Here is a 24,661-nt window from a genome sequence, read left to right on the forward strand (position 1 = left end):
TTTAAAAGACTGACCCCACACTAAGAATTAATGTTTGATTTAGGGTTTGTGCAATAATATAATATATAACACTTGGCACAACAATAGCACTGAGATCTCTCTGACTTCCTTAACCCTTCGTCCCCAGTAATTTGCTAAACCAAATTGCAAATTATATTGTTTTTCAGCCCCAACACTAGGTGACTACTATCCAGGTACTTCCCCGTGTACTTACACAGAACAAGAAATATCTATCAGTTACATTCGAATGAAACCAAAATCTCAATTTGAACAAAAAGTTACTTGGAAAATGTGAATCGATCAGTGTATTAGTGATCGGGGGATGAAGCCTCTATTTAAGACTGTATGCCTATTGTTAACTGAGTGCAGGGCGTTGGTCTAATTGGATAAAACCTTTAGTTCTGCCAAGGCCCAAACAGCTGAGCTAATATAAACAAGTTCAAAATAAGATATTGATTCAATTGAATCCTGTATGGTCATCGTGCCATATCCACAAATTGTACATAGCATTTTCAGTCCTGTATTTCTGAGCTGTTTGAAACTCCACTTCTAAAGGAAAATCCTCCTTTGAAAGCCGGACTACTGCGACTTTTGTGCGGTGGTATTGAAGCAGTGTGAAAAGACTAGCTCCATAAATCCATATATGTGTTCAGCGATGGCGCTGTATGCTGCACGCCGGGCCGTGGGAAGCGCGCCAGATCCGGATGACTGGCTCCATCCCAAGGAAAGTGACATTTACATTTCCATTTGTGCTTATGAGCCTCTGAATCATGGCTGCTTTTATGACTGAGAGAACAAAGCTATTTCCAACACGGCTTATTACGCTGTGTCGTATATAAAAGGAGGGATTTAAGCAAGTACTGACAGCGGTACTTCACACAAATGTTCTCTGAGCTCAAAACTTCATGTCCTTAGTCCACAGCTGCAAGGTCAGACTGTCTCCTGAACTCACCTGTCGAATCAGCCGGTGACACTAAAGCAGAAGTGGTGGGAAAGTGTTAAGCTCTACGCATAGCTTTACTTTTCACTGAACTTGGAGATATTTGACTGCCATTTTCATCTGTACAAATATTAGGCTAGATGAACCATTACCTTATTATTCTTGCCTTACTTTTCTGTTTTCAGCTTAGTAGGGGAAATGTGATCAAAGTGTTTTAACTTAAGCGCATTTAAACATTATGTGAAATAGCAGCTTATGGGCCTATTGATATTTCTCTTATTAAATACACATTGATTTGCCTCCAAAATGCATGCCCACAAAAAAATATATAGGCACCCCCAATTTGATTCAAACGTTTTGTTGGCATATTATGTGTTTATTATACTTCAGTGTTGTTGTATATGTTATTTAGTCATGTAAAGATGTATTACAAATGGACTATTTACAGGTAGGCCTTTTGTGAAATGGTCAAAGATTTCTTTCTTTCACAGATAGCAATTATGCCTAACTTGCCTGCTCAATTTAGCCAAGTTCACATGGATCCACAGAGCCCAGAGTTGATTATTGTTCAGGTCTATTATTTTTCCTCTCTTCTTTCAGTGTATCCCACGCTGTAACCATGGCAAACTGTGACACAAGTCTTTACCCAATGCGTCGTGCACAAAGCCCAGCAACGCTCACCATACAAATAGATCCATAGGTTGGAGTTTACATATGGCCTATTTTCGTGATGCTGATGAAAAACAGCACGTGGCCTTTGGCGCTTCTAAGCTCATTTAATATGCTCGAATAAAATAAATATTTAAAATCGAAAGCATGCTCCTTAGTGCAGGGGCAGACTGACTGTGCGTGACTTACATTGAGGTTATATTCTGAAAGAGCTCCTCGATGCCACCGCTGGTGTTGGAGCTCTGGCCCTGAAAGGACAGGAGTGGGAAGAACTTGCTGTTGTCCGACTTGTTGCAGTAGATGTCGGTGGGCGAGCAGCTGCAGGTGGGCGGACAGTCCAGCACGGAGCCCAGGTAGCGCTGCAGCAACACGCTCAGCACGAGCAACAGCCTCGGCCACCGCCACGTCCCGTCCAGGGCGTTCCACACCGCCCCAAAGCCCCCCATCGCGTGTCCCAACAGAATCCCAACCACAGTCCGCAACTGTCCACCTGCGTCCGTTGGCACGTGCGTAAGCGTCCGATTGCTGTCCCCGTTTCACTGTGGTTCAAGTGTCCGCATCTCTACATGTCCAAATCCGCGAGCAAGCACCGGTGCGCGTGCGTGTACGGTGTGAAATGCGTGGTTTCGTGAGGTTAAATTTAATGATGCCACTTCCTTTGCCCCCTGCAGCAAAACAGCAGCGTGGCACATCCACGCTGCGAAATACATCCACGCAGTCCTCTGCAGGTGCACCGCGGACGCCTCTCCTCTTCTGTGTGTCTTATGTCACCCCTCCATCCCTATACATCTCTGCCCCTCAGCTGCCTGCCTGCCTGCCTCTCTCTCCACTATGTGCGTGCATGTGCGCGTGGAGGAGTAAACGGACAGGGAGAAGCGTGCATCTTTCCACCTGGCGGTCACATTGTGTACGCACACATACGTTCTAGGAAAAAAAAAAAGTATAATATCAGGAAAAAATGCTGGCTGAAAATTACCAGGACATTATCCGTATTTCGTGCATGTTCTGTTAAAACTTTGACCTATGAATTTACAGTAAACGTTCCGTAAAATTAAAAAAAAAAGTTGTATGTTTAAGCGCAATTTCCGTTAAATAGGGACATTTAATGTAGGCTATATATTTATATTATGTATATATAATTGTGTTAAGTAAAGGTTCACAAAATTCAAACTATTCAGAAACGGAAATATATGTACATGTGTAGTATATACAGGGGCGGATCTAGAGGGGTGGCACGCAGAGCCGGTGCTGGCCCTTCTGGGGCCCTAAGCAAAAATCCACATAGGGGCCCTATAGTACGCATCCCATGGTTATTCGACGAAGAGTGAATCCATTTACGATCAAAAACGGTTCCCTTGTGCAGTAGTGCAGGGCAGAGGTGGAACATAGTGACCTCAATTCAGGTACCGCCCCTCAGTGTGAGAACCACTCTCATCTCTGGTCCCTTACCCACAGTTTCGGAACCGCTGATTTAAAACTAACTGAAACCTGCATCTGACAGTTAGTTATGTCTGACCGCTGAGAATTAGTCTGTGGGTAGCCCAATTTGTTTTAGACTCTGGTTCCATTCAGAGAACCACAGTTACTGTAAGTAACTGCGCGCATGAGAAACGTGTGGATTCAACTCATTAACAACGCGTTGATTAAACACCGTAGTTTGAGTGAGATGCGGGGCCCTTGTGGCTGCAGGGGCCCTATGCAACTTGCATAGTTTGCCTATAGGAAAAACCGGCTCTGGTGGCACGCCTAGTAAAGGTCTTGCCACCCCAGCTGCCACCCCATAAATGTGATGTCTCACAACTGCTCTAGAAGCTGGTGCTTACAGAGCTCACTCAGTTAGGATTTGTGACAGAACAAAAACATACACAACAAACAAACAACTTTTTCGGTAAATAGCCGCAGAGCCAGGTGTGAACTCCTGTGGCTCCCAAGATGATTATTTTTTTTTATTTTTTACAAGGGTAAAATTTTTACCAAATTTTTAACAAAAAATTTTACCAAATTTTTACCAAATTTTACCCGAGTATATGTATAATTTTGAGGGGCTCAGGCTGTATTTAAAGGAAAAATGTCCTTGCGAACAAGCAAAACTTGCGTACCCCCCACTATTAACATTCGATTTTGTAAAATGTGTTGCCACCCCAGAAATTATCCCTTACCCTGCTTGCCACCCCGTGATTTTTTTTCTAGATACGCCCCTGAGTATATATCTTGTGTTTTAAACATAATTCACTTGTTTTAGTTCAACATAAGACATCATCCAAAATAATATGCAACAACTTTCTATTTATTAACAAAGCAATGTAAAACATCTATTTACAGTCAAAATAAACAGTTCCATTTGTTTTTTGGATTTCAAATGTGATCTTGACATATGAACTGCTAGGTAATTGTAAGACGTAAATCTCTTTCCACAACTCCTTGGTCCACAGGATAATGAGACGCTGTGGTAAAAACGACAATGTTGAACATACAATTGCTACAGGCCAACATTGGTAAATATTTCAGCTCCCTTAGCCAAACTTCCATCAAACTTTTCTGTCTAGATGTCTGTGAAGGCTCTCAGTCGTACAGGATTTGTCCATCTTCAATGAAGGTTCTTGAGTCTGCCTCTGTACTCTGTAGTTGAAGTCTCGAACGTTTCGCCTCTCATCGAAAAGGCTTCGTCAGCGACACTAAAGTTCCAGTTCAGCCCAGCGCCCATAAAGACCACAGGGAGGAGTTCAGCTTGGCTCAGTCCCTCCCATCTATTAGGATAAGATAAACCTTTATTGATCTCACAGTGTAGAAATTCACTTGTTACATTCAGCTCTCAGAAACACTCAGGGTGTGCAGAATAGACAGGAAATGTGCAAACAATTCAATAGTAAAACAGAGGTATCTTATATACAATGACTACCAAAAACCTTAAGCGGGCAAAAAGTATAAACAGTAAAAAAACAGACTTCAGGCCCAGCGTGAAAGAGATTAGTGTATACACTGGTAGAGGTGGAATCGAAGCCCACAATTCATCTTCATGGATGGATTCTTCTTCTTCACAAAAATAGCTTCTTTGACTCCTCTTTCAAACCAACTTTTCTTTAGCTAAAATGTGACCTCTCTATCCTCAAAGGAGTGGCTTTGAGGTGGAGGTGAACAGCGGACTGAGGGCCGCTTGGGCTTTCCCTCCGGTGCTGATGAACCCTCTTCTGCAAAACTTGTTTTGTTTCTCCAATATAAAGTGCTTTGCATTCCTCTTCTTTGCAATGATTAGAATAAACCACATTGCTTTGTTTGTGGCTCAGAGTTTTGTCTTTAGGATGAACTAACTTTTGTCTCAGTGTGTTCACTGGCTTGTGGTTCACTGGAATCCTGTGCTGTCTAAAAAATCTCTGAGGTTTCTCTGAGACCCTACATGGCAAGGAGACTCCCTTTCTCCTGTCTGTCCTGTTCTTTAGGTCTTCTTGTCCTTTGTGCTTTAGTGAAAGACCAGTCAGGATGCACACTGACACAGCCTGAGAGGGCTCTCTGGACATGTTGCTCCTCTTTGGTCTTTCCTTCTGCACTGATAGGCACCTCTTTAGCTCTGTGTTGGGGCGTCCTAATGACCCCTATAGTTTGTGCTAGAGCAGATGGTTGAATTTAACATCAGACCTGATGTTTAATTTCTGTGACTGCAATCAGTATTACTTTTATTTAAGTAATAATTTGTTTATGAAAGACAAGTATGGCTAAACATGTTAATAAGAAGCTTTTAGATTTGGTTAAAACCAAACTGGAGAAAATGTGCTCAGTTAAAGGCATGAGGTAAGAGGTTAAAAAAGAAACATGAAGATATAATGTGTTTCTCAGTTAAAGTCTCTAAGTGTACAGTGATCAGAATGATCGATAGGAAGCTTCCATTACCCCGGATGATAGGAAACGTCCGTTTCTCTGAACTGATTCTTTGCCCCGAAGCTTTGGTGCGTTTATCTCAGATCAGATCTTTTCTAATGTTTTTTTTTTGTAATTTAAATTTTATTGATATTTTCTTTAAACCAATATGACCGTGATGTCAAAAGACAATCAGGGCGTCACAGAAGTCATACACGTCATACACCTAAAAATGAAGTGCAGAGCACAAAAATCCCTGCTAAAAATGCTTGGTTTTTCTTTCACACATTTGTTTAAACCTGGTCCTTGTTTCTCTTTGCATAAAGTATAAAGATAGATCGCCTCCTGCCTGTCTAGCTCCCGCTCGTCCTCTCTCAGGACAGGCACGAACCTTATAGAAAGTCACTAATCTTGTTTTAAACTTCTGAAAACAGAAAGAAAATACTTGATCTCACAATAAAACACTTCTGAAACGGATGCTCTTCTAGCTCATTATACTAGTGTTAATTTTGTCGACTAAAATATTTAGTGTTCATTTTAGTCAAAGTGATATATTGCAGACTAAAATTGGACTAAAACTAAATTCCACGTTTTTCATGAGACTAAAACTATGATTAAAATGTCAGATATTTTAATCAACTAAAACATGACTAAATAAAAATGAAAGAAGAGACTAACATCATCCAAACTTCCAATGGCAGTTTGCAAGAGTCTCAAATCATGTAAATCCACTACCAAAGCATCAGCTCTGAGCTTTGTCATGTGGGAGCGGCTTCATGAAGCAGAGGACCTTGATTGAATATAATTATAATAAATATTATAAATGTAAATTTATATGCAATGTTAGTGTTGTTGCTAAAACTAGACTAAAATTGAAGAGACTTATTTGACTAAATCGCAACTAAAATTAAATAACATTTTCGTCAAAAGACTATAAGACTAAATTAAAATATGTTGTCAAATTTACAAATTAACACTGCGTTATACTACACTTAGATGGCCTCGACACTTATGCGATGGATTATAATTATTATATAACTATCATATGATGAGAGTAAATTCTGTCCAAACATTTTGGTGAAGGAACTGAACATGTAGCCAAACGTTATTCTTTAGAGCCAGGCAATGTTTAAGACAAAGATGAGTTCTTTCAACCAACCATGGACTAATTACATTCAACAAAACGTTTATGGCATGTTCTGTTAGCACGTTAACTGTAGCCTATTTAATTTATTATACATGATTAATATTATTTAAAAAGGTTTTACTTACCATAAAAGGCCTGTATTTTTATGGAAATTTCTTACAGTACAGTTGTAAAATAATGGGTTGCTCATAATGGTATACTTGGCCTATGTCAAGAAGACTATGTTGTATTACCATTTTATATTTGGTGTGTGGCATTGTAATTATTCAGAATATTTTAATTTCACGTCAATAAACTATCCCATGATCATCGATACGTTATCAATACCCCAATCGAAGTTGCATAATAATTACATGCTCATTCACTGTCCACATCTAAGGGTGGACGTTGGAGTTACAGCTGCCTTGGGGCTGGTTTACGGCCTTTGGCTCCCAGTCTGCACCACAGGCCTCATGTGTGCGCACACATGGAAACATGGATTGAACATGGCTAAACCTTTATGCATTTAATGACCACTCTATCTAATTTTTGTAGCTTGTAGAACAACGTGAATGTTAATTTTACCATAATATTATTATCTTTTTTTTTTAAATAGGCCTATAAAAAATGTAAAATCAAAGTGGTTATTTGTTCTACAAAGCAGGACAAAGTAGTTGTAATGTTGACCCCACCCATTCATGTGACATATTTTTTGAGAGCAGGCAGGACTTTTTAATGTACCTTTGACCATAATGCATTATGGATGAATCATTGATTCCTAATGGGGAGTTAATGTACTGTGTGTGACCAGGCTGTGGTTTCATGATGGATCACCCTGATAGGAGTCTGTTTTGACAATTTCTTTGTCCTATAATCCAGCCTCACAAATTTTGTGAGGTTTTGATAGAATTATTTCCCTTTATTTAGCCTAAATACAGGTGCGTGTCATATAAATTAGAATATCATGGAAAAAAAAAATTTAAATTCAGTAATTCCATTCAAAAAGTGAATCTATTTTATATCCATTCATTACACACAGACTGACATATGCCTTTCAAGTGTCTATTTCTTTTATTTGGATGTTTATAGCTGAAAAATAATGAAAATCCCAAATTCAGTATTTCAGAAAATTACAATATTACTTGAGACCAATACAAACAAAAGCTTTTTTAGAAATGTTGGCCAACTGAAAAGTATGAACATGGAAAGTATGAGCATGTACAGCACTCAATACTTAGTTGGGGCTCCTTTTGCCTGAATTACTGCAGCAATGTGGCGTGTCATGGAGTCCATCGGTCTGTGGCTGTTCAGGTGTTATGAGAGCCCAGTTGCTCTGATAGTGGCCTGTTGGCGTATCGCATCTTCCTCTTCACAATGCTCCATAGATTTTCTATGGGGTTCAGGTCAGGCGAGTTTGCTGGCCAATCAAGAACAGGGATACCATGGTCTTTAAACCAGGTACTGGTAGCTTTGGCACTGTGTGCAGGTGCCAAGTCCGGTTGGAAAATGAAATCTGCATCTCCATAAAGTTGGTCAACAGCAGGAAGCTTGACACGCTCTAAAACTTCCTGGGAGACGGCTGCGTTGACCCTGGACCTCAGAAAACACAGTGGACCAACACCAGTAGACATGGCACCCCAAACCATCACTGACACTGGAACTTTACCCTGGACTTCAAGCAAGGTGGTTATTGAAGCACTGACTCCAGCTGCAGTCCACTCTTTGTGAATCTCCGCCACATTTTTAAATGGGTTTTGTTTCACAATCTTCTCCAGAGCGTGGTTCCCTTTTGCTTGTACACTTTTATCAACCACATCTTTTCCTTTCATTTGTTTCTCTATTAATGTGCTTGGACACAGAGCTCTTTGAACAGCTAGCCTCTTTAGCAATGACCTTTTGTGTCATGCCCTCCTTGTGCAAGATGTCATTGGTTGTCTTTTTCGACAACTGTCAAGTCAGCAGTCCTCCCCATGATTGTGTAGCTGGATGGATGGATGGATGGATGGATGGATGGATGGATGGATGGATGGATGGATGGATGGATGGATGGATGGATGGATGGATGGATGGAATAAATGTATACATTATAAAAGTTTCACTTTTTGAACTGAATTACTGAAATAAATCAACTTTTTCATGATATTCTAATATGACTGTAATTGGTGTTTGTTTGGCAAATTTGTCACTAGTTTGTTGTTCTCCTCCTGTGTTGGTATGAGAAAGTAAGTGTGTGTGGCTGCTCTCACAACTCCATGATGTAGCCCTGGAAACCATAGACAGCTGGCGGTGGTGGGGCGGTGATCCCACAGGTGAGCCCCACCCCCTCACAGCAGTGCGCACCTCATCAAGATGATAGACAGTTGCAGGGGCGGGACTGACAGCTCACTGTGTCATCAGTTTCTTCTTTATGCAGCAGCAGCAGCAACAACAAAGTGACAACTTCATAACAACTCACCCAAATGTAGCACAGAAGAACTTCTTAAAGAGAGTAAAGGTAATACGACAATTTAATGTGTGGTGTCAAAGTCAAAGCATGTGGGATTCAAGAGTCTTTTTGATAATTTATCAAGGAGAATAACATTTTGAAGAGTATAACGGTAGCATAACAAACCATTAAACTAAACCATTACAAGAATTGGACTGTGAAATAAAAAATCACACATTATATAGGACTTTAGATACTTAATAGTTTATAAGATTTTATTATTTAAAATCTTATATTAGCAAGGCATGGGAGATCAAAACCCGGGCCAGAACAGGCCCCTCGGCACAAACCTTGTAAAGGCATTGGCTCATGTCCAACTTGAGAAAGTCTATAATTGGCGCTCATCTTCATTCAAAGTTTGGAACTACAGTTCTGCTGTCAACTGTTCCATTTAGTAAACGTAAAGTTTGTCCAGGTTTCCTGCAGCCATTGATTAAGAGGAGATGCAGTGCAATTATAATGCATTTCAAAAATGATGCTTTATGGTTCTTCATTAAAGACCCTTGGCTTGATTTTTGTTCACCAACAATAAAAGAGGAAGTGTGTGAATTATTAGTTTCAATCCAAGCTCATTCACAATTTGATTCCACTACTAGCAAGTAAATATATCGTTGTCTTTTGTAACATATTAAGCTCAGCATCCGGGCGCTGCCAGTCCATTTCCCTCTAACGGAGCTGTAAAACATACTTCCTGCCGTTTCTTCACTGTGCCCTCAGGGCCCGGTGCCTCTGCTCCTCACTGCGGCCTGTGCTAAAGAGCTAAACGCATCAGAGGCCACACATGCCAATAACACGCTTTATGCGGTTATCACTGCCGTGCACTCAGGCCTTTTATGAACCACGCTACACTGTCTTAGCGAGAATGAACATATACGGTTCTCAACATGAAGAGAATAATGTTACAAACAGAAACAGCTGAGCAGTGCAAACTGTAAATCATCCATGTGGACACTTAATTACATTGTTCCTGCATGTTATAAATTACATTACTAAAAACACCACTAGTAACATGTACAATAGACCAGATTATGAGAGTGTGTTTGAAAGTGCGAGTGGGGGACAACGGATGGAAATTAGCCCATGGCTACAATTCTGCGTGTTTACATGCACAAGTCTTGTGTGTTCAATAACATGCACTGTCCCAACCAAAGATAATGTGCAAAACTAATAAACATGTGTGTATTTTGTGTACATGTTAAACAAATACATTTCAAGTGGCCTTTTGAAATGCAGGCCCGGTCGGTAAATGACTTGATAATTTGATTCCTCAAAACTGCATTTCCCAACCAGGGTTACAACCTACAAGGACCCATGAAGTAAGCAAACAAACACTTAATCATTTCAGACATAAAGAAAAGGTAAAATTAGTGGTAAAGCTGTTATATTATGATCTATTTGTTTTAATTTGGACATGAAACATTGTCAACTATAAGTACGTGTTTTAGTTGAAATTATTGGCAGCATCCTCAAGTTAGGGTGGTACAAAAGACAAAAAAGGTTGATAACCTTTGCTTGTCAGCAACACAAAACATGCTCCTAATGATCAGCTCAACACAGAAAATGCTATTTTGCTATGGGTAATCAAAGAATGGATTTGGAGGAGGTTCTTATCTACTTAAATCTCATATTTGGTTGCCTTTAGTCAACATCTCCATGGAGCCGAGCTGGAGCCGAGCTGGAGTCGTCCCCCCTCAGTCAAGTTACAATCAGGTCTTAAGAGAGGTGAGCTGCTCACAGCAAACATGATTTAATTCATTCTCATTTCAAGTAGTTGACACCCTTCTTAATTAAACTTTCATTTTGTTTGGTTAAAGACATAGAATTGTCTTGAAAAAAATGCATAAGCACATATTTTAGTTAGATAAATCATGCCGGGCTGTTGTCACTCACTGAGTTTGCTCTCCTTGTGTTCAGAAGGTGTTGCCTGACACACTACGAACCCACCCCAGGATTATGTTTGGCCTAACTACTCAAAGGGAATTAGGATTTGTTTGAAACGTAATTCATGATTCTCTCATGATTGCCGTGAATGGAGCAGAGGCGACTCCACCCTGCTGGTTAGAAAACCACAACAACAACAACAAGATCTTTATTTATATAGTGCCTTTCACAGACATAGTCACATAGTACATTCACTCCATACTCGGTGATGGTAAACTTCAGTTTCCCCTGGGGGAGACTGACAGAAGCACTGTCACGACTGCACACCTCTGCGCCAACGGTCCCTCTGACCACCACCATTCACTCACACACATCATTCATCATTTTGTACGCATTTCTAAAAACCTATTTCTACCTTTGAGAATTGATTGGAAAAACTGGTTTATTAGAGAAAATGTAAAGAAGTATATTGCAAGTGTGTTAATTGCAAAAAGAGCAAAGTATTATGACAGCACTGTACTCCTGTCTTGCCGTATGACGTATTCCAAACAGATACTGACAGGCAGCCATACACTCTACTGCTGTCTATGCGTACTTGCACTTTAGATTCAAAATATCCTTTTTCTGTAAGCTGTGTGAGTAAATGCAGTGTTTGATGGCCTATAAGCAGTAGTTTTGGAGTCAGTGATGTGCACAGCTCCTGAAGATACAGAGCATGATACGGCCGAAAGGCTCAGTCCATCAGAGGAGCCACTTCTACCTGCTACACACTGCTCTGATAAGGCCTCCTCATATCAGCCCTGCCTTTAATACACTTTCAGTCCAAATAAATATACTTATACCCCGACTATTGGATTATTTTATGCTATATTTGAGATCCTTCTGGAAAGAGTTCAGCCCATTTGGTCGCTAACAGCTTCTGCTCGTGTCCTATCAAAGACAACATGTGCGGGTATATGAAGAGCGCTGCAGTAAAAGCCAAGGGGCCTTTTCCCATTAATGGACCAGACCACTGTCCACAAACACACACACACACACAGTACATTTGCAATTTATTCTGTTTGTCCATGTTCTAACTTCAATTACCACAGTCTTCATCATTCAGATCTCCTAATGCCTCCTGTTCCTCTTGTTAAGGCCACATCCATCCTGGTAATGGTCCTTAATCTGCACTGTCCCGGGACACTGCCGGTCTGCTCCTTCCTCCTCCTCTTCCTCCCTCAGGCATTGCGCATCAGTTTACAAGACGAATCAGTCAAACAATACCTTCTTTGCCAAAATGTGACGCTGTGCCGTATACAAAGGCTTAATTCCTGGGCTATAATGAAATGCAAAGAACATGGAAGGTTTTTGTATATCAGGTCTGCACTGAGCAGGGGTGTCACTGATCATACATTTTGTAGCTGTGCCTATGGGCCAAACACTTCACCTCTGTCTAATGTCATGCGGATATTCTTACTCAGCGTTTTTTGAATTGACAAACAATAAAAATGTTCCGTTTTTGTTCCTAGTTTTTCCAAATAGTTTTGACCGCTAATGCAATCCAAACAACGGCCTGTTTTTTGTTTTGTTTTTTTACCATTGATCAAATCAGGAGCCAAATGTTTCGGGCCTAATCTGACTAAAGTGCCGAGCGAGGCGTAAACCAATCCCTAAGAACCTGATTACCTGTGGTCCATCTCTCCATCTCCCCCTTTTACAACTCTATAATGCATTATGTTGTTATACTGATGGCTTACACACACACACACAGAGTGACTTGTTGTCTATTGAGCTGCGTAAATGGAAGCCAACCGCACATCTTTTAAGTTCTAACTCCTCGCTAATGCCCCAATTTACTAATGCAAACTCACCACAAACCCCAGTAGTCAGCAGGCCGGGGTGTTTCCAGTTTTTATATGCACAGATAGAGAAGTCGAGCGGGGCATTAGCAGCTCTTTGTGGCCCCTCATGTGACTTCATGGCACCGCGGTACAATTCCTGGAGCGGCCTGTAAGACTCTAAGTCCGGCCACAGAACAAACGGCAGAAGCTAATGCACCGACCGCAACATTATGACACAAGGCTCCCGGGAACATTACAGTGACACAGGGGAGCTGTTTGGACTGTGTTTTCTTCTTTTTTTTTTTTCAAATGAGATGAAACTGGTAAACGTTTTCTGGAAACAGTCGACCGAATTACAAGCTCGGTGTTCAGGCCTGTTTTGGTTGAGGCTTTTAAAATAAACTTTGATGCAACTTTTGATTATTTGTTTGCTTTCAATAGTTATAGAAATGTTTTTATTTATTACATTAGAGATGTTTTCATGTAATCATGTCATGTTCTGCTAAAACGGTAAATGGACTCAACTTATATAGCACTTTTCTACCTTTATCAGGCCTAAAGCACTTTACAGTAAGGAACCAGCCACCCATTCACTCTCTCATTCATACACCAATGTACGCAGACACTGGAGACAAATAGGGTGGAGTGTCTTGCCCCAACTTTCCGATCACGAGACAACACGCTTTACCATCTGTGCCACCGTCGCCCCAAAAATATAAGTTTTACTTGAGTTACCCCTACCCCTACTTAAACGGAAAAATTGCCTTGCGATCAAGCAAAACTTGCGTACCCCCACTCTAAACATTCAACATTGTAAAATGTGTTGTCACCCCAGAAATTATCCCTGACCCTGCTTGCCACCCCATGATTTATTTTCTAGATCTGCCCCTGCACATTAGTCGTACTCACCCAATCACAATCTATACAAACAATATTCCCTGTCATGAGTGTCGGGCTGGGGGAGTACCGTTTTTCCAGGGCTGTACCGGCGAGTCATCAAAAGGGCTATGATGAAAGGTGCAAAACTTTGGGCTTGGGGTTTGTTTATATATTTTTTTGTTTTTAAAGCAGTACTAAGTAACTTGTTTACCTTAATACATCTTTTCCGTAGTCCCTCTGGGGGTAATACAAGTGTTAATGATATGATTGGTGTCTCTGGTGTCTCTATCCAGAAAACCACACCACGGGTAATACACACTAATAAAATCACAGAAGCTAACAGGCTAACGGGCAATGCTAACTGTGGGCTAGCAGCACTTTAGCAGTGGTTACAGTCAAGTTTGAGTGAAAAAAAAACATCTCCATTGTGTAATTGGGTGTACAATATCCCTCTCTCCCTTTGTCTTTTCTGTCAGTGCAGTATTTACTCTCATGGAAAATTAATGAGTAAAAAAACGCAACATGCTATGACACCTGCAGTGGCACTGATTGGCCTCTAGGGGCATACGTTTCTTAGTTCTGCTTTAAATATCTAGAATGTAAAAATGTCACAGGCTCAGATGGGAGTCAGAAACAACGTTTTTCGATTGACTGAATTGCATTTTAGGCCTTTGGAATGTTGTGTTACCTGAAACCCACCAATACGGCCCAGAATTTGCAACCAGTGCCATTGAGATTTAGAAAATTGGAAACTAATTGACAAAATGTTCATATGTTCACCTTGTCCAAAACTTACGAAGGGGCCAGACAGTGAAAAATGAATGGCCATGTGTTACACAGCACTTTGTGATATTGATAGAGTATGTTGTAGCACAGTGAAACCTGATAAAGCATCTGGGCCGACTGCTCTGTCCATCTGCTGCTCTGACCGGCCCTCACACACATACAACAGCATCTTCCCAGGACACTCCGACAGAACAGACCCACCTTCAGACTGGACCAACAGATCAGAAAGATCAATACTGAGGACAGATTCTTGCAGAGATTCCAAACTGCTTCTGTGTTTTGACCCATGGCTTTTGTTACACTCGCCCTTTAATTTCTATTCGGCAAATGTGAGTTGAACTTTGAAATGGGGTGGGAAATAATGTACAGTAAAATTGACAGCTATGGTAGCTCTAAAAGAAATTGGAAAGCCAAAGAGTGTATCAGAGGATATCAAATGCAGTGAATAGTGTTTATCATCAGTAGCCTGTTTAAATTAAGTTGCTGCAATTCTCAATGTGAATAGAAATGCCCTTTATGCCAATACTCTGATCTTAAGATTTTCAGCTTTACTAAAAATATATTATATTCATATGAGTATTTGGAACCTTTTACCTTAATGTGAGTTTTTACAGTACAGAGGATCTCATACTTCATCACCGTAGCTCTAAAAAACAACCCAAATAGACCACAAAAGAAATATGACTCCAAGATCCAGACGATCATGACCCCATAGCGACCCCAGCACGACCCCATGCTGCTGCTCACACTGCGGCTGCGCTGTGACAGGCTCAACAGTGCTTAGCTTTCACATGGGAACTGTCAGCCCTTGACCTTCATCATCTGTCAAGAGCTCTCTGTCTCAGATCCTCTTTCACAGATAAGACCTCCCCTCTCTCAGTGGGCAGCAGGGGGGCGCAGTAACTATCACTGTACTTCACCATTTGATTATATGAAAATTCTCTGTACTATATTTCAGATCCAGAATTGTAAATATGGGACGGCAGATGCAAATTAGCAGTTGGCTACAATTTGCCGTGGAGTATTATATCATCTCATTCAAGCCCTGATCCAATGATAATAATGATACAGTCGTAGCAATAATAACAGAATTGGATGTTATTGAAGAAAATATTTTGTGACTTTGCAGTTTGATATTCAAAATTAATAAGTACAATGTTTAAGGATATATGGCTTAATCAACCTTTCATCACTACAAAAACATGCAGAAATATGCAGATATGGATAATAATGCTTTGAATAAGTCATCTCTAGAGCACACCTTGGACAGCTTTATAGCTTTTCGTCCCAGCCTATTTTCTTGTCCACACTGGTGCCAGTAGCCTCTCGTCGATAAACAGATGAGACCACTCAGTCCTACAGCCGAAACCCCCTGACCCATCCTCTGTGTGTATTTGTTAAGTCGATAGAGGGCGACCAGGAGCGGCTGTGTCTCCCACTGAGCTGTATCACCAGATGTGCTCTCTGAACCTCACTATTGATTATTAGGTTAAAGTGGGTCTCATGGTCTCTTTGGCTCTGCTCTGGCTCAACACAGCAGACATCTGGCACCTGCACTAATCACAGACATTTAAGCCTGTTTTGTATTTTCTTAAAGAATAATAGTTTTTACGGCCCGAAAGATTGATTTGAGGCATGTGGAAATCAAAGATCCAAACTCTGACTTAATCGGACCACAGTAATCTGGATTTGTTTAGGCCTCGCTCAGCATTTAAGTAAGACAAGGCCCGAAACATTTAGCTCACTTTGGATTGACAAAACAACAGCACAATATTGATGTGGGGTAGGCGCTCAGAAGCTTCTTGCTTCAGCCGACTCCTTTTGAGCATCTATGACTGTTTGATGTATTTGTGAATTAGGAAAATGTAGCTGCTCAAATAAACTAAACTAATATTGTTAACATCATATCGTGTCAGCGGTCAAAATGCACTGAGAAAAATTAGGAATAAAATGGAAAATTTAAATTGGAGTGTGGATGAGAAGATACAAAATGGATTAAAAATACAAATAAAAAATAAAGAAGTTTGAAGGACCAATAAAGCCAGCACTAAGACAATTTATGTCTTTATTTTCTTTTTGGTAATTTCTCACCTGCAAAAGTATCTCTAATTGGACTGTTTTGTTGGTTGACTGGTTTAATTGAGAAGAGATGACATTTAAGCTTCAACCACTCTTATGCCAGTCAACCATCGCACATAAAGCACCCCTGCGTTCATCCACAGTTGTTGCCATCATTCCGTCCAACGATAAGTCTCCAGGTGTCTTAGTTTAGCCCGTGTGACAGAGGTCTCGTTTTATTTGAGCCCACTCAGTTTGGTGATGGCATCAACACACCGCTAATGGAAAATGCAGATCAAAATATAGGTTTGTATGGACATAAGCTGCTTTAAAGTGAACAGCATAACTTTTCGAGCTTTAAACCATGATATAACATTCCCTCGTCATACTACCTGCAGTAATATTTCAATAAATTCTCAGTTTTTGACTCATCCTTGGGCATTTAGCTGTTAAGTGTAAACGTTTCTCCTCCTGCAGTGTCAGCACTTTAATTCGTACTTCATGGACACAATTACGTCATTGTTAAAGCTGGGGTACCTGACTTTTTGTTGTTGTAGAGTGCATTAATTTTTGCCTACACAGGAGGAGCCCCAGTCACAGTCTGCACCAGCTCTAGCCAATATCTCATCGTTACTATGTACTTCTTTCAGAGACACAGTTTCAAATTATGAAATGTAGAATATCAATGCTACATAAAATAATGTTTTTAGGTGTATTTTTGAGCCCCATATGCATGACGTCCTCTTTAAATTGCTTGGCTGTGGAAATCGAAAGTGAAACTAGAGGACTTTGTTTTCTAGTGGAATGATGTAACAGTGGGCTACTGGTGGAAAAAAATGAACCTTACCTTAGGAACAAAAAACATACTTGGTCTTCACACTTTCACATCGTAGCTTATGTGTTGTAAAAGCAATGATAACCGCAGGCATTGTTGACGTTTGTCATTTTAATGTTAAATGGACCCAGCAATATATGGACTAGGGCCATTAATCATGTGTAGTCGGGAAGCAGAGGTGGGAAGTACTCAGTTACATTTACTCAAGTAGCTACATGCAGCCTACTTAAGTAACTGTTTTAAAGTAGCAGTAGGCTATTTTTGCAAGTATTTCTTTTTTACATTATCCTTCTTTTTTTGTACTTCCACTTGATTAAAATAAAGTATCTGTACTTCTTTGAAAATATTTAAATTTTCACATTTCACATATTATTTCATAATTCACTGCTGACACATAAATCATACTTTTACCTCAAGAGTAAAGGTCTATAGGCAGTCACAGTCCTCAAGTAAAACTTTCTCTAATAAGTCTACTTTTTAGCTAATTATTTGGGTAACTAATTTTTACTTCTACTTGAGTAAAATTGTTTTAATGTAACCTCTTCTGTCGGAAAGAGCCAAGACCGGGGTGTCTTTCTCTTATCCCGCCCACCTCTCCACATCTGTCTGTATTGTCTCTCCAAATCACCTCAAAACACATTTCAGTTTCGTTTTGAACAGTGACAGGGCGACACATCATTGACCAAACTGATTTCAAGGTAAAGTATTACGCGCCTTTAAAACTTACCGATTCCTGGTCTCATCGGGTGAGCCTATAGGCCTACTCCTAACAAGCTTCATCTGTTTTAACTTGTCTTTAAATAACACACTTTGCGCAGTCGACGTTTTTGTGCGCTACATAACAAAGGCTGGTGAAGGGGCTGCTCGACTGATGCAAAAGCGCTGCTTCATTAATGGCACAAGATGATTCGGTCCGCATAGCCTAATACTCATGTGACTCCGAGTTAGGCTACTGCATGAACCTCCTTTTCTAATCCCCCCAAATGTGTGCTCATATTTTCTTTAAATGTTTTGCGCTCTGAAATAGACCGACATGGAGGAAGTGGATGAGGAGACAGACCGTGAAAACCCTCCAACAAAGTGGTGAGTGTCCAACACCCTCTAATACTGCCAAGAAGCACATCTATAAAAACGAAAGAGTGACTAACTAACAATGGAACAAAAACAGACTTGGAAAACCTGTTTGCTGCGTGACATGGATGTCTGCCAATTGCCAGACTTAATCTATGATCAGTTTTCTTGGTTCTCAATCAGTAAACATTGGAGCTTTACAATCTGTCAGATCAGTTGTGCAACATACTTTGCCATATAAAAAAACAACCATTAACTCTGCAAAACCAGTAATTCCACCATTGATGACTCCAAACCTGCGTCCAGTGGTGTGTCCTGTAAGAGTGAAAAGTCCATGAATGTAACAGTAAAAAAGCAGCAAACCCATACACTTAAAACAATGTGCAGCACGATGAAGTACTTAAAATTACAACATTCACGCAAACAACATTCCACTCAGTGCCACGCAATACAGGCATGTCAGCACAAGAGCAACACAGCAGGAAAATAACACAAAACAGCAAAGGACTACAAGAACCTGAAACCCCCATTAGCAAAGGCAATCACTGTAAAAAGTTGTTTTTTTAATAATCTTTTACTTCCATCCATCCATCCATCCATTTTCTTCTGCTTTATCCGGGGGCTGGTTCACCGAGGCAGCAGTCTCAGCAGAGATGCCCAGACTTCCCTATCCACGTACACCTCCTCCAGCTGGCCTTCCACGAGGCCTCTTCCCAATAGGAAATGTAGTAAAAGTGATCTTTTGCTGATGCATATAAATAAATAAGTAAAAAAATACATTGAAGTTAAAAACAAAACAAAAACAGAAAATAAATGAAATTATAATAGATAGATTGAGCTCCATTCAATTGTTACGACCCGGCTCTGCTAGTAAAGGAAGTAACAAAAACCAAGATGTAAAATGGTAAAATAAAGTTGTAATTTAATAAAAGGAGTGTAAAAGGTAAATTTAACAACGGAGTGACATAAATAACAAACAACAACAAAGGCTATTTACAAAGGGTTAACCAAACGCAAGGTACTAAAACAAGTGTACAAAACCAACTAGACAAAAGCTTACGAGTGTCTCCAAAACTTGTCACAAAAGGCCTAATAACAAAACGAGTGACAAACAAAATGAGACACAAACTTAAACGAGTGTTCCTGGAAAACACAAAGTCATGACAGACACGACGGAACACAGACACAAATACAAATGGCGCACTGGCCACAGAGACCAGCCACCCTGAATGAGCCACGGTGGAGTCCTTTTATAGGAGTGGCTGGCACAGGTGGCTTTAACGAGCTCCCCGCAGGTGTTGAGCTGCTCCCCCAATCAGGCGGCCAGGACCCTAATGCGCTCCACCAATCGCAGCCCAGGACCACAGCAGCAAATTAACATGGGGGAAAAAGCGGGTTTAGGCCACATAAACAAAAATATACATAAAGGAGGGAACCTGGAGGCCTGGGGCCGTAACAAATGGTCAATATTAGGGCTGCACCATAGTCCTCATTGTTAGCTCTAATAGCATATTTATGTTCTGCCATGCAATCCCACATCGGAAAAACCTCCAGGACAAGGGCATGAGAGGCAATATATTACAAAAGTAGTTTTCAACAGATTTTCAGTGAAATCTGTTGAAAAAAAAATATTATTAAAAACATCCATAAAGGTCTTAGTCTGGTTAACATTGTGACAGTCAAGGCAATTCAAACATTTAAAAGTGCCAATTGTTTTTTTGAACCTTGCTCAACGCTGGATTACTTTAAAGTACACAGGACGAGGAAGCCCATTGGACCGAGAATTGTTGTTCTTGGTAAGTAAAGTAGCACGATAAAGTGACTGGGTTCTGTCAAGTGAAAATTATTTCAATATCGTTCAGCCCTGCCGTCGAAACATGTTGGCTTGGCCATCTAAAAAGGCCTTTTAGGTACTTCTTCATTTGCCACTTTTTTGCAATTTGGATCCCTTTCCTATGTATGATGTACAATACATTTGGACTCCTTGTGTGTACTATCTTTTTCTCACAGTAAGAGGAAGAAGTCTGGTCTTGAGTCCAGCGCTGTGTCTTGCAGTCATGAATCTATGAACCTTCCGATGACTTTTCAAGGAGATCAGGCTAAAAAGCTCCTGAAGAATGAGTGAGTTAATTTTGCAAACTAAAATGCATCAGTGTATTGTTATATTGTGGGAAAAATGAAATGAAATATTTTGAAAAGGCCTTTGTAAAAACTCTTCTATCTGAACCACAGTCGCCCTGTTGACAATTCTAGCTGGAAGAAGAAAAAATCAATCAATCAAACAAAATGTATTTTATTGTAACCCTGTTGTTGGCCATATCCATATAGAAAATAAACTCCAGCATGACATTAACAATAAGCCTATTGTTTTTCTGGCATTTTATCTCTTTTTCAGCAGTGTTCCTGGCTGTATGTCTTTGAAGAGTACTGAATCCATGAATGAACGAATGTCTTTTCACAATGAGGAAACTGAATCTGTGTCATTTCATCGATATAAAGACTCAAACATGTGTGATGATGTCGACTCGGTTTTTACAGTGAGTAACCTGCTAAGCGTTCATTACACAGTCCTATCAGATACTAAACTTTGATTCATGTTACAGGAATTGGAAAAGAGCATCATAGATTTGGTCAAAACTGAGTTGAAGAAGATGAAAAATGTTGCAAGATGTGACTTCCCAGTATGTTTGGAAAATTTAAAACAGCAAGATCAGGCTCAAAAAGAAAACAGCAAAGCATTCCTAAAAATAGCTCTCAATCTTTTGAGACGACTGAAACAGGAAAATCTGGCTGACCATTTGCAGAAAGGTAAACATATCACTGCAATAATAGAGCAGTGTTAATGTTGACTCTCGTAATGTTGTTATGTTTTGTCAGTTTATGCAGAAACACCAGCAGAAATCTGTGAGCGCAACCTGAAGTCAAAACTCCAAAAACGATATGAGTGTGTCTTTGAGGGCATTGCTAAAACTGGAAACCCAACCCTTCTGAACCAGATCTACACAGAGCTGTACATCACTGAAGGAGAGGTCACAGAGGTCAACAGGGAGCACGAGATCAGGCAAATCGAAGCAGGATTCAGAAAGTCAACCATGCAAGAGAAAACGATTACGTGTGAAGACATTTTCAAAGGCTTGGCCGACAGGGAGGCACCAATCAGAACCGTGCTAACCAAAGGAGTGGCCGGTATCGGGAAAACAGTGCTCACACAGAAGTTCAGTTTGGACTGGGCTGAAGGCAAAGCCAACCAGGACACCCAGTTCATCTTTCCATTCACATTTAGAGAGCTCAACACAGTCAAAGACAAGGAATTCAGCTTAGTGGAGCTGGTTCATCATTTCTTTGGTGAGACTAAAGAAGCAGAACTGTGTAGCTTTGAGGACTTCCAGGTAGTGTTCATCTTTGATGGCCTGGACGAGTGTCGGCTTCCTCTGGACTTCAGTCAGAACAAGAGTGTGACTGAAGCCACAGAGTCCACAACGCTGGATGTTCTGCTCACAAACCTCATCAAAGGAGATCTGCTTCCTTCAGCCTATATCTGGATCACCACACGACCCGCAGCGGCCCATCAGATTGCAGTTAAGTGTGTCGACTTGGTAACGGAGATCAGAGGCTTCAGCGACCATCAGAAGGAGCAGTACTTCAAGAGGAAGTTTAAGCACAAGAAGCAAGCCCATAAGATAATTTCCCACATAAAGAAGTCCCGCAGCCTCTACATCATGTGCTACATCCCAGTCTTCTGCTGGATCACAGCCACAGTCCTGGAGTATGTGCTGAAAACCAGCGAGGACCAAGAGCTGCCCAGAACTCTGACCGACATGTACATCCACTTCCTGGTGGTTCAGGCCAAAATCAAGAAAGACAAGTATCATGAGACCTGCGACTCCCACTGGAACAAGGAAACCATCCAGATGATTCAGGCCCTGGGAAAACTGGCCTTTGAGCAGCTGCAGAAGGGAAACCTGATCTTCTACGAGACAGACCTGACCGAGTGTGGCATCGACATAGACGCCGCCTCCATCTACTCCGGAGTGTTCACCCAGATCTTCAAAGAGGAGAGAGGCCTGTACCAAGAGAAGGTCTTCTGCTTCATTCATCTGAGTGTTCAGGAGTTTCTGGCTGCTCTTCATGTCCATGTGACCTTCTTCAACAATGGACTCAACCTGCTCTCACCTGAGCACACCACAGAGGCACATTTTTACCAGTCTGCTGTGGACAAGGCCTTACAGAGTCCAAATGGACACTTTGACCTGTTCCTCCGCTTCCTCATGGGCTTGTCCCTATCCAACAATCAGAGTCTGCTAAAGGGTATGATTATTCCTCAAGGCAGTGGCTCCGAGACCAACAGGAAAACAGCCGAGTACATCAAGCAGCTGTTAAATGAGAGCGTCTCTGTGGAAAAAAGCATCAATCTGTTCCACTGTCTGAATGAACTGAAGGAGCGCTCTCTGCTGCAGCAGATTCAGCAGTACGCGAGTACAGGTCGTCTTTGCTCAGAGACCCTGAGCCCGGCACAGTGGTCTGCTCTGGTCTTTATCTTATTATCCTCTGAACAAGATCTGGAGCTCTTTGAGCTGCACAAATACTCTGCTTCAGAGGAGGCTCTGTTCAGACTCCTGCCTGTTGTCAAAAAGTCTGCTAAAGTTGAGTGAGTTATTGTTTTAATCAGTTTAATTTTAAGTCACTTTTAGTTTTTCAGTAACTAAACTGTTATTTTCTGTCACAGCCTGAAAGTGTGTAACCTAACAGAGAAGAGCTGTGAAGCTCTGGCCTCTGTTCTCAGCTCTCAGTCATCCAGTCTCACAGAGCTGGACTTCAGCAACAATGATCTGACGGATGAAGGAGCCAGACTTTTGTCAGTGGGACTTGCCAGTCCACACTGCAGATTGGAGAGGCTCAGGTCAGAGCCCATTTTAATAAGCCATCATTTGTGGCATAATTTTTAGTTGGTTTACTGTTCAAATACATCTTTTTTTTGCTGCAGGGTGTCTGGGTGTCTGTTTACGGATGAAGGCTGCTCTTTTATAGGCACAGCTTTAAGTTTGAACCCTTCACCTCTGAGAACACTGGATTTGAGCTACAATAATGTAGGGGGTCCGGGACTGAATGTAGTGCGTGCTGGTGTGGAGAATCCACAGTGGTGTCTCAGCACGCTCAGGTAGGGGCCTGTACTGAATATAATTTTGAATGAAAATCACCTTTAGCTTTGACAACTGTCTATGTTTCAGGCTTGAACCTACTGGAGCCCAGTGGTTAAAACCCGGTCTTCTGAAATGTAAGTACTGTATGTTTTTTACATGTAATTCATTTAGGTATGTGTGCAATGCTTTATGATTACCTTAATACACAATGCAATGATAATTGTAATCTGAAGTGAAGTAATCCTCTTTAATATTAAATTAGACTTTCCAATTTAATTATTATTATTAAAAACTATCATTTTTTCCCAACAGACTCTTGTGATCTGACATTTGATGAGAACACTGCCTACTGCACTCTCAAACTGTCAGAGGACAAAAGGACAATAACCCGTGTTCAAGATGAGCAGCCATTTCCAAACCATCCTGACAGGTTCATCAGCTGGCCCCAGGTGTTGTGCAGCACTGGTATGACGGGACGTGCTTACTGGGAGGTGGAGTGGAGCGGGAAAGTGGATGTAGCAGTGAGTTACAGAGGGATTGAGAGGGGAGGCGAAGGTGAAGAGCGTTTGTTTGGAGAGAACAGTCAGTCCTGGAGCCTGAGATGCACTGACGGACAATACTCTGTCTGCCATAACCAACAAAGAGACCTCCTTCCTCAGGTTTCCTCTGGCTCCTGTGGTAGAATAGCTGTTTTTGTGGATCATACTGCTGGTTTTTTGTCCTTTTACAGTATATGTGATGACAAAAATGTCCATATCTACACCTTCAAAAACACTTTCACTGACCCTCTGTTTCCTGGCTTTGCTTTCTGTCACAATGACTCCTCTGTCACACTGCAGTTTAATGCATAGGCATAAGAAACAAATGATATTTAAGTTTACAGTTAAGCTTCTCTTACTTTAGGAATGCAGTGTGTCTGGGGGCTCAAAAGGATTGCTGTGTATAGAGCTCAACCATCCCACCCACCTCTGGTCACATGCTGAGATCCGGAAGTAAAAATCTCATTCATATTTAGCATTGACTTTTAATATTAGAATTTTTCAAAAAATATGAATGGGAATTTTACTTTCAGACACTACCTAGAACATAACAATATTACATTAAAATCATCAGCA

At 40.9% G+C, this 24,661-nt stretch overlaps 2 protein-coding genes across 3 annotated transcripts in view; one reads left to right on the forward strand and one right to left on the reverse strand.

The window, feature by feature from the left end:
- The window catches only part of LOC306971400 (NT-3 growth factor receptor-like), a 55,449-nt gene extending 53,010 nt beyond the window's left edge, over nt 1-2,439 (reverse strand). Inside the window, exon 1 of one of the 2 annotated variants that reach the window (XM_079567659.1) lies at nt 1,799-2,439. In XM_079567659.1, the coding sequence (XP_079423785.1) occupies nt 1,799-2,055 (257 nt within the window). In that variant the 5' untranslated portion in view covers nt 2,056-2,439. The remainder of the gene's footprint in view (nt 1-1,798) is intronic. The other variant, XM_079567660.1, reaches the window with a different exon arrangement.
- Nucleotides 2,440-17,968: 15,529 nt separating this feature from the next.
- Nucleotides 17,969-24,447, forward strand: LOC306971780 (NLR family CARD domain-containing protein 3-like). The gene is made up of 10 exons (XM_079568158.1): nt 17,969-18,032; nt 18,362-18,417; nt 20,416-20,526; nt 20,804-20,942; nt 21,009-21,213; nt 21,283-23,053; nt 23,132-23,305; nt 23,390-23,563; nt 23,634-23,680; nt 23,859-24,447. The coding sequence occupies exons 2-10, from the start codon at nt 18,368-18,370 to the stop codon at nt 24,395-24,397; spliced, it is 3,210 nt and encodes a 1,069-aa protein (XP_079424284.1). The 5' UTR covers nt 17,969-18,032; nt 18,362-18,367; the 3' UTR covers nt 24,398-24,447.
- Nucleotides 24,448-24,661: the final 214 nt, after the last annotated feature.

This window comes from Gobius niger, assembly GCF_951799975.1.
Source record: "Gobius niger genome assembly, chromosome: 12".
NCBI classification, from domain to species: domain Eukaryota; kingdom Metazoa; phylum Chordata; class Actinopteri; order Gobiiformes; family Gobiidae; genus Gobius; species Gobius niger.

Bases quoted from the DNA above. Each gene is read 5' to 3' on its own strand.
- LOC306971780 (XM_079568158.1), top strand. From the start codon at position 18,368: ATGGAGGAAGTGGATGAGGAGACAGACCGTGAAAACCCTCCAACAAAG. The intron at 23,564-23,633 runs GTAGGGGCCTGT...TCTATGTTTCAG, and splicing joins TGGTGTCTCAGCACGCTCAG to GCTTGAACCTACTGGAGCCC. The intron at 23,681-23,858 runs GTAAGTACTGTA...TTTTCCCAACAG, and splicing joins AAAACCCGGTCTTCTGAAAT to ACTCTTGTGATCTGACATTT.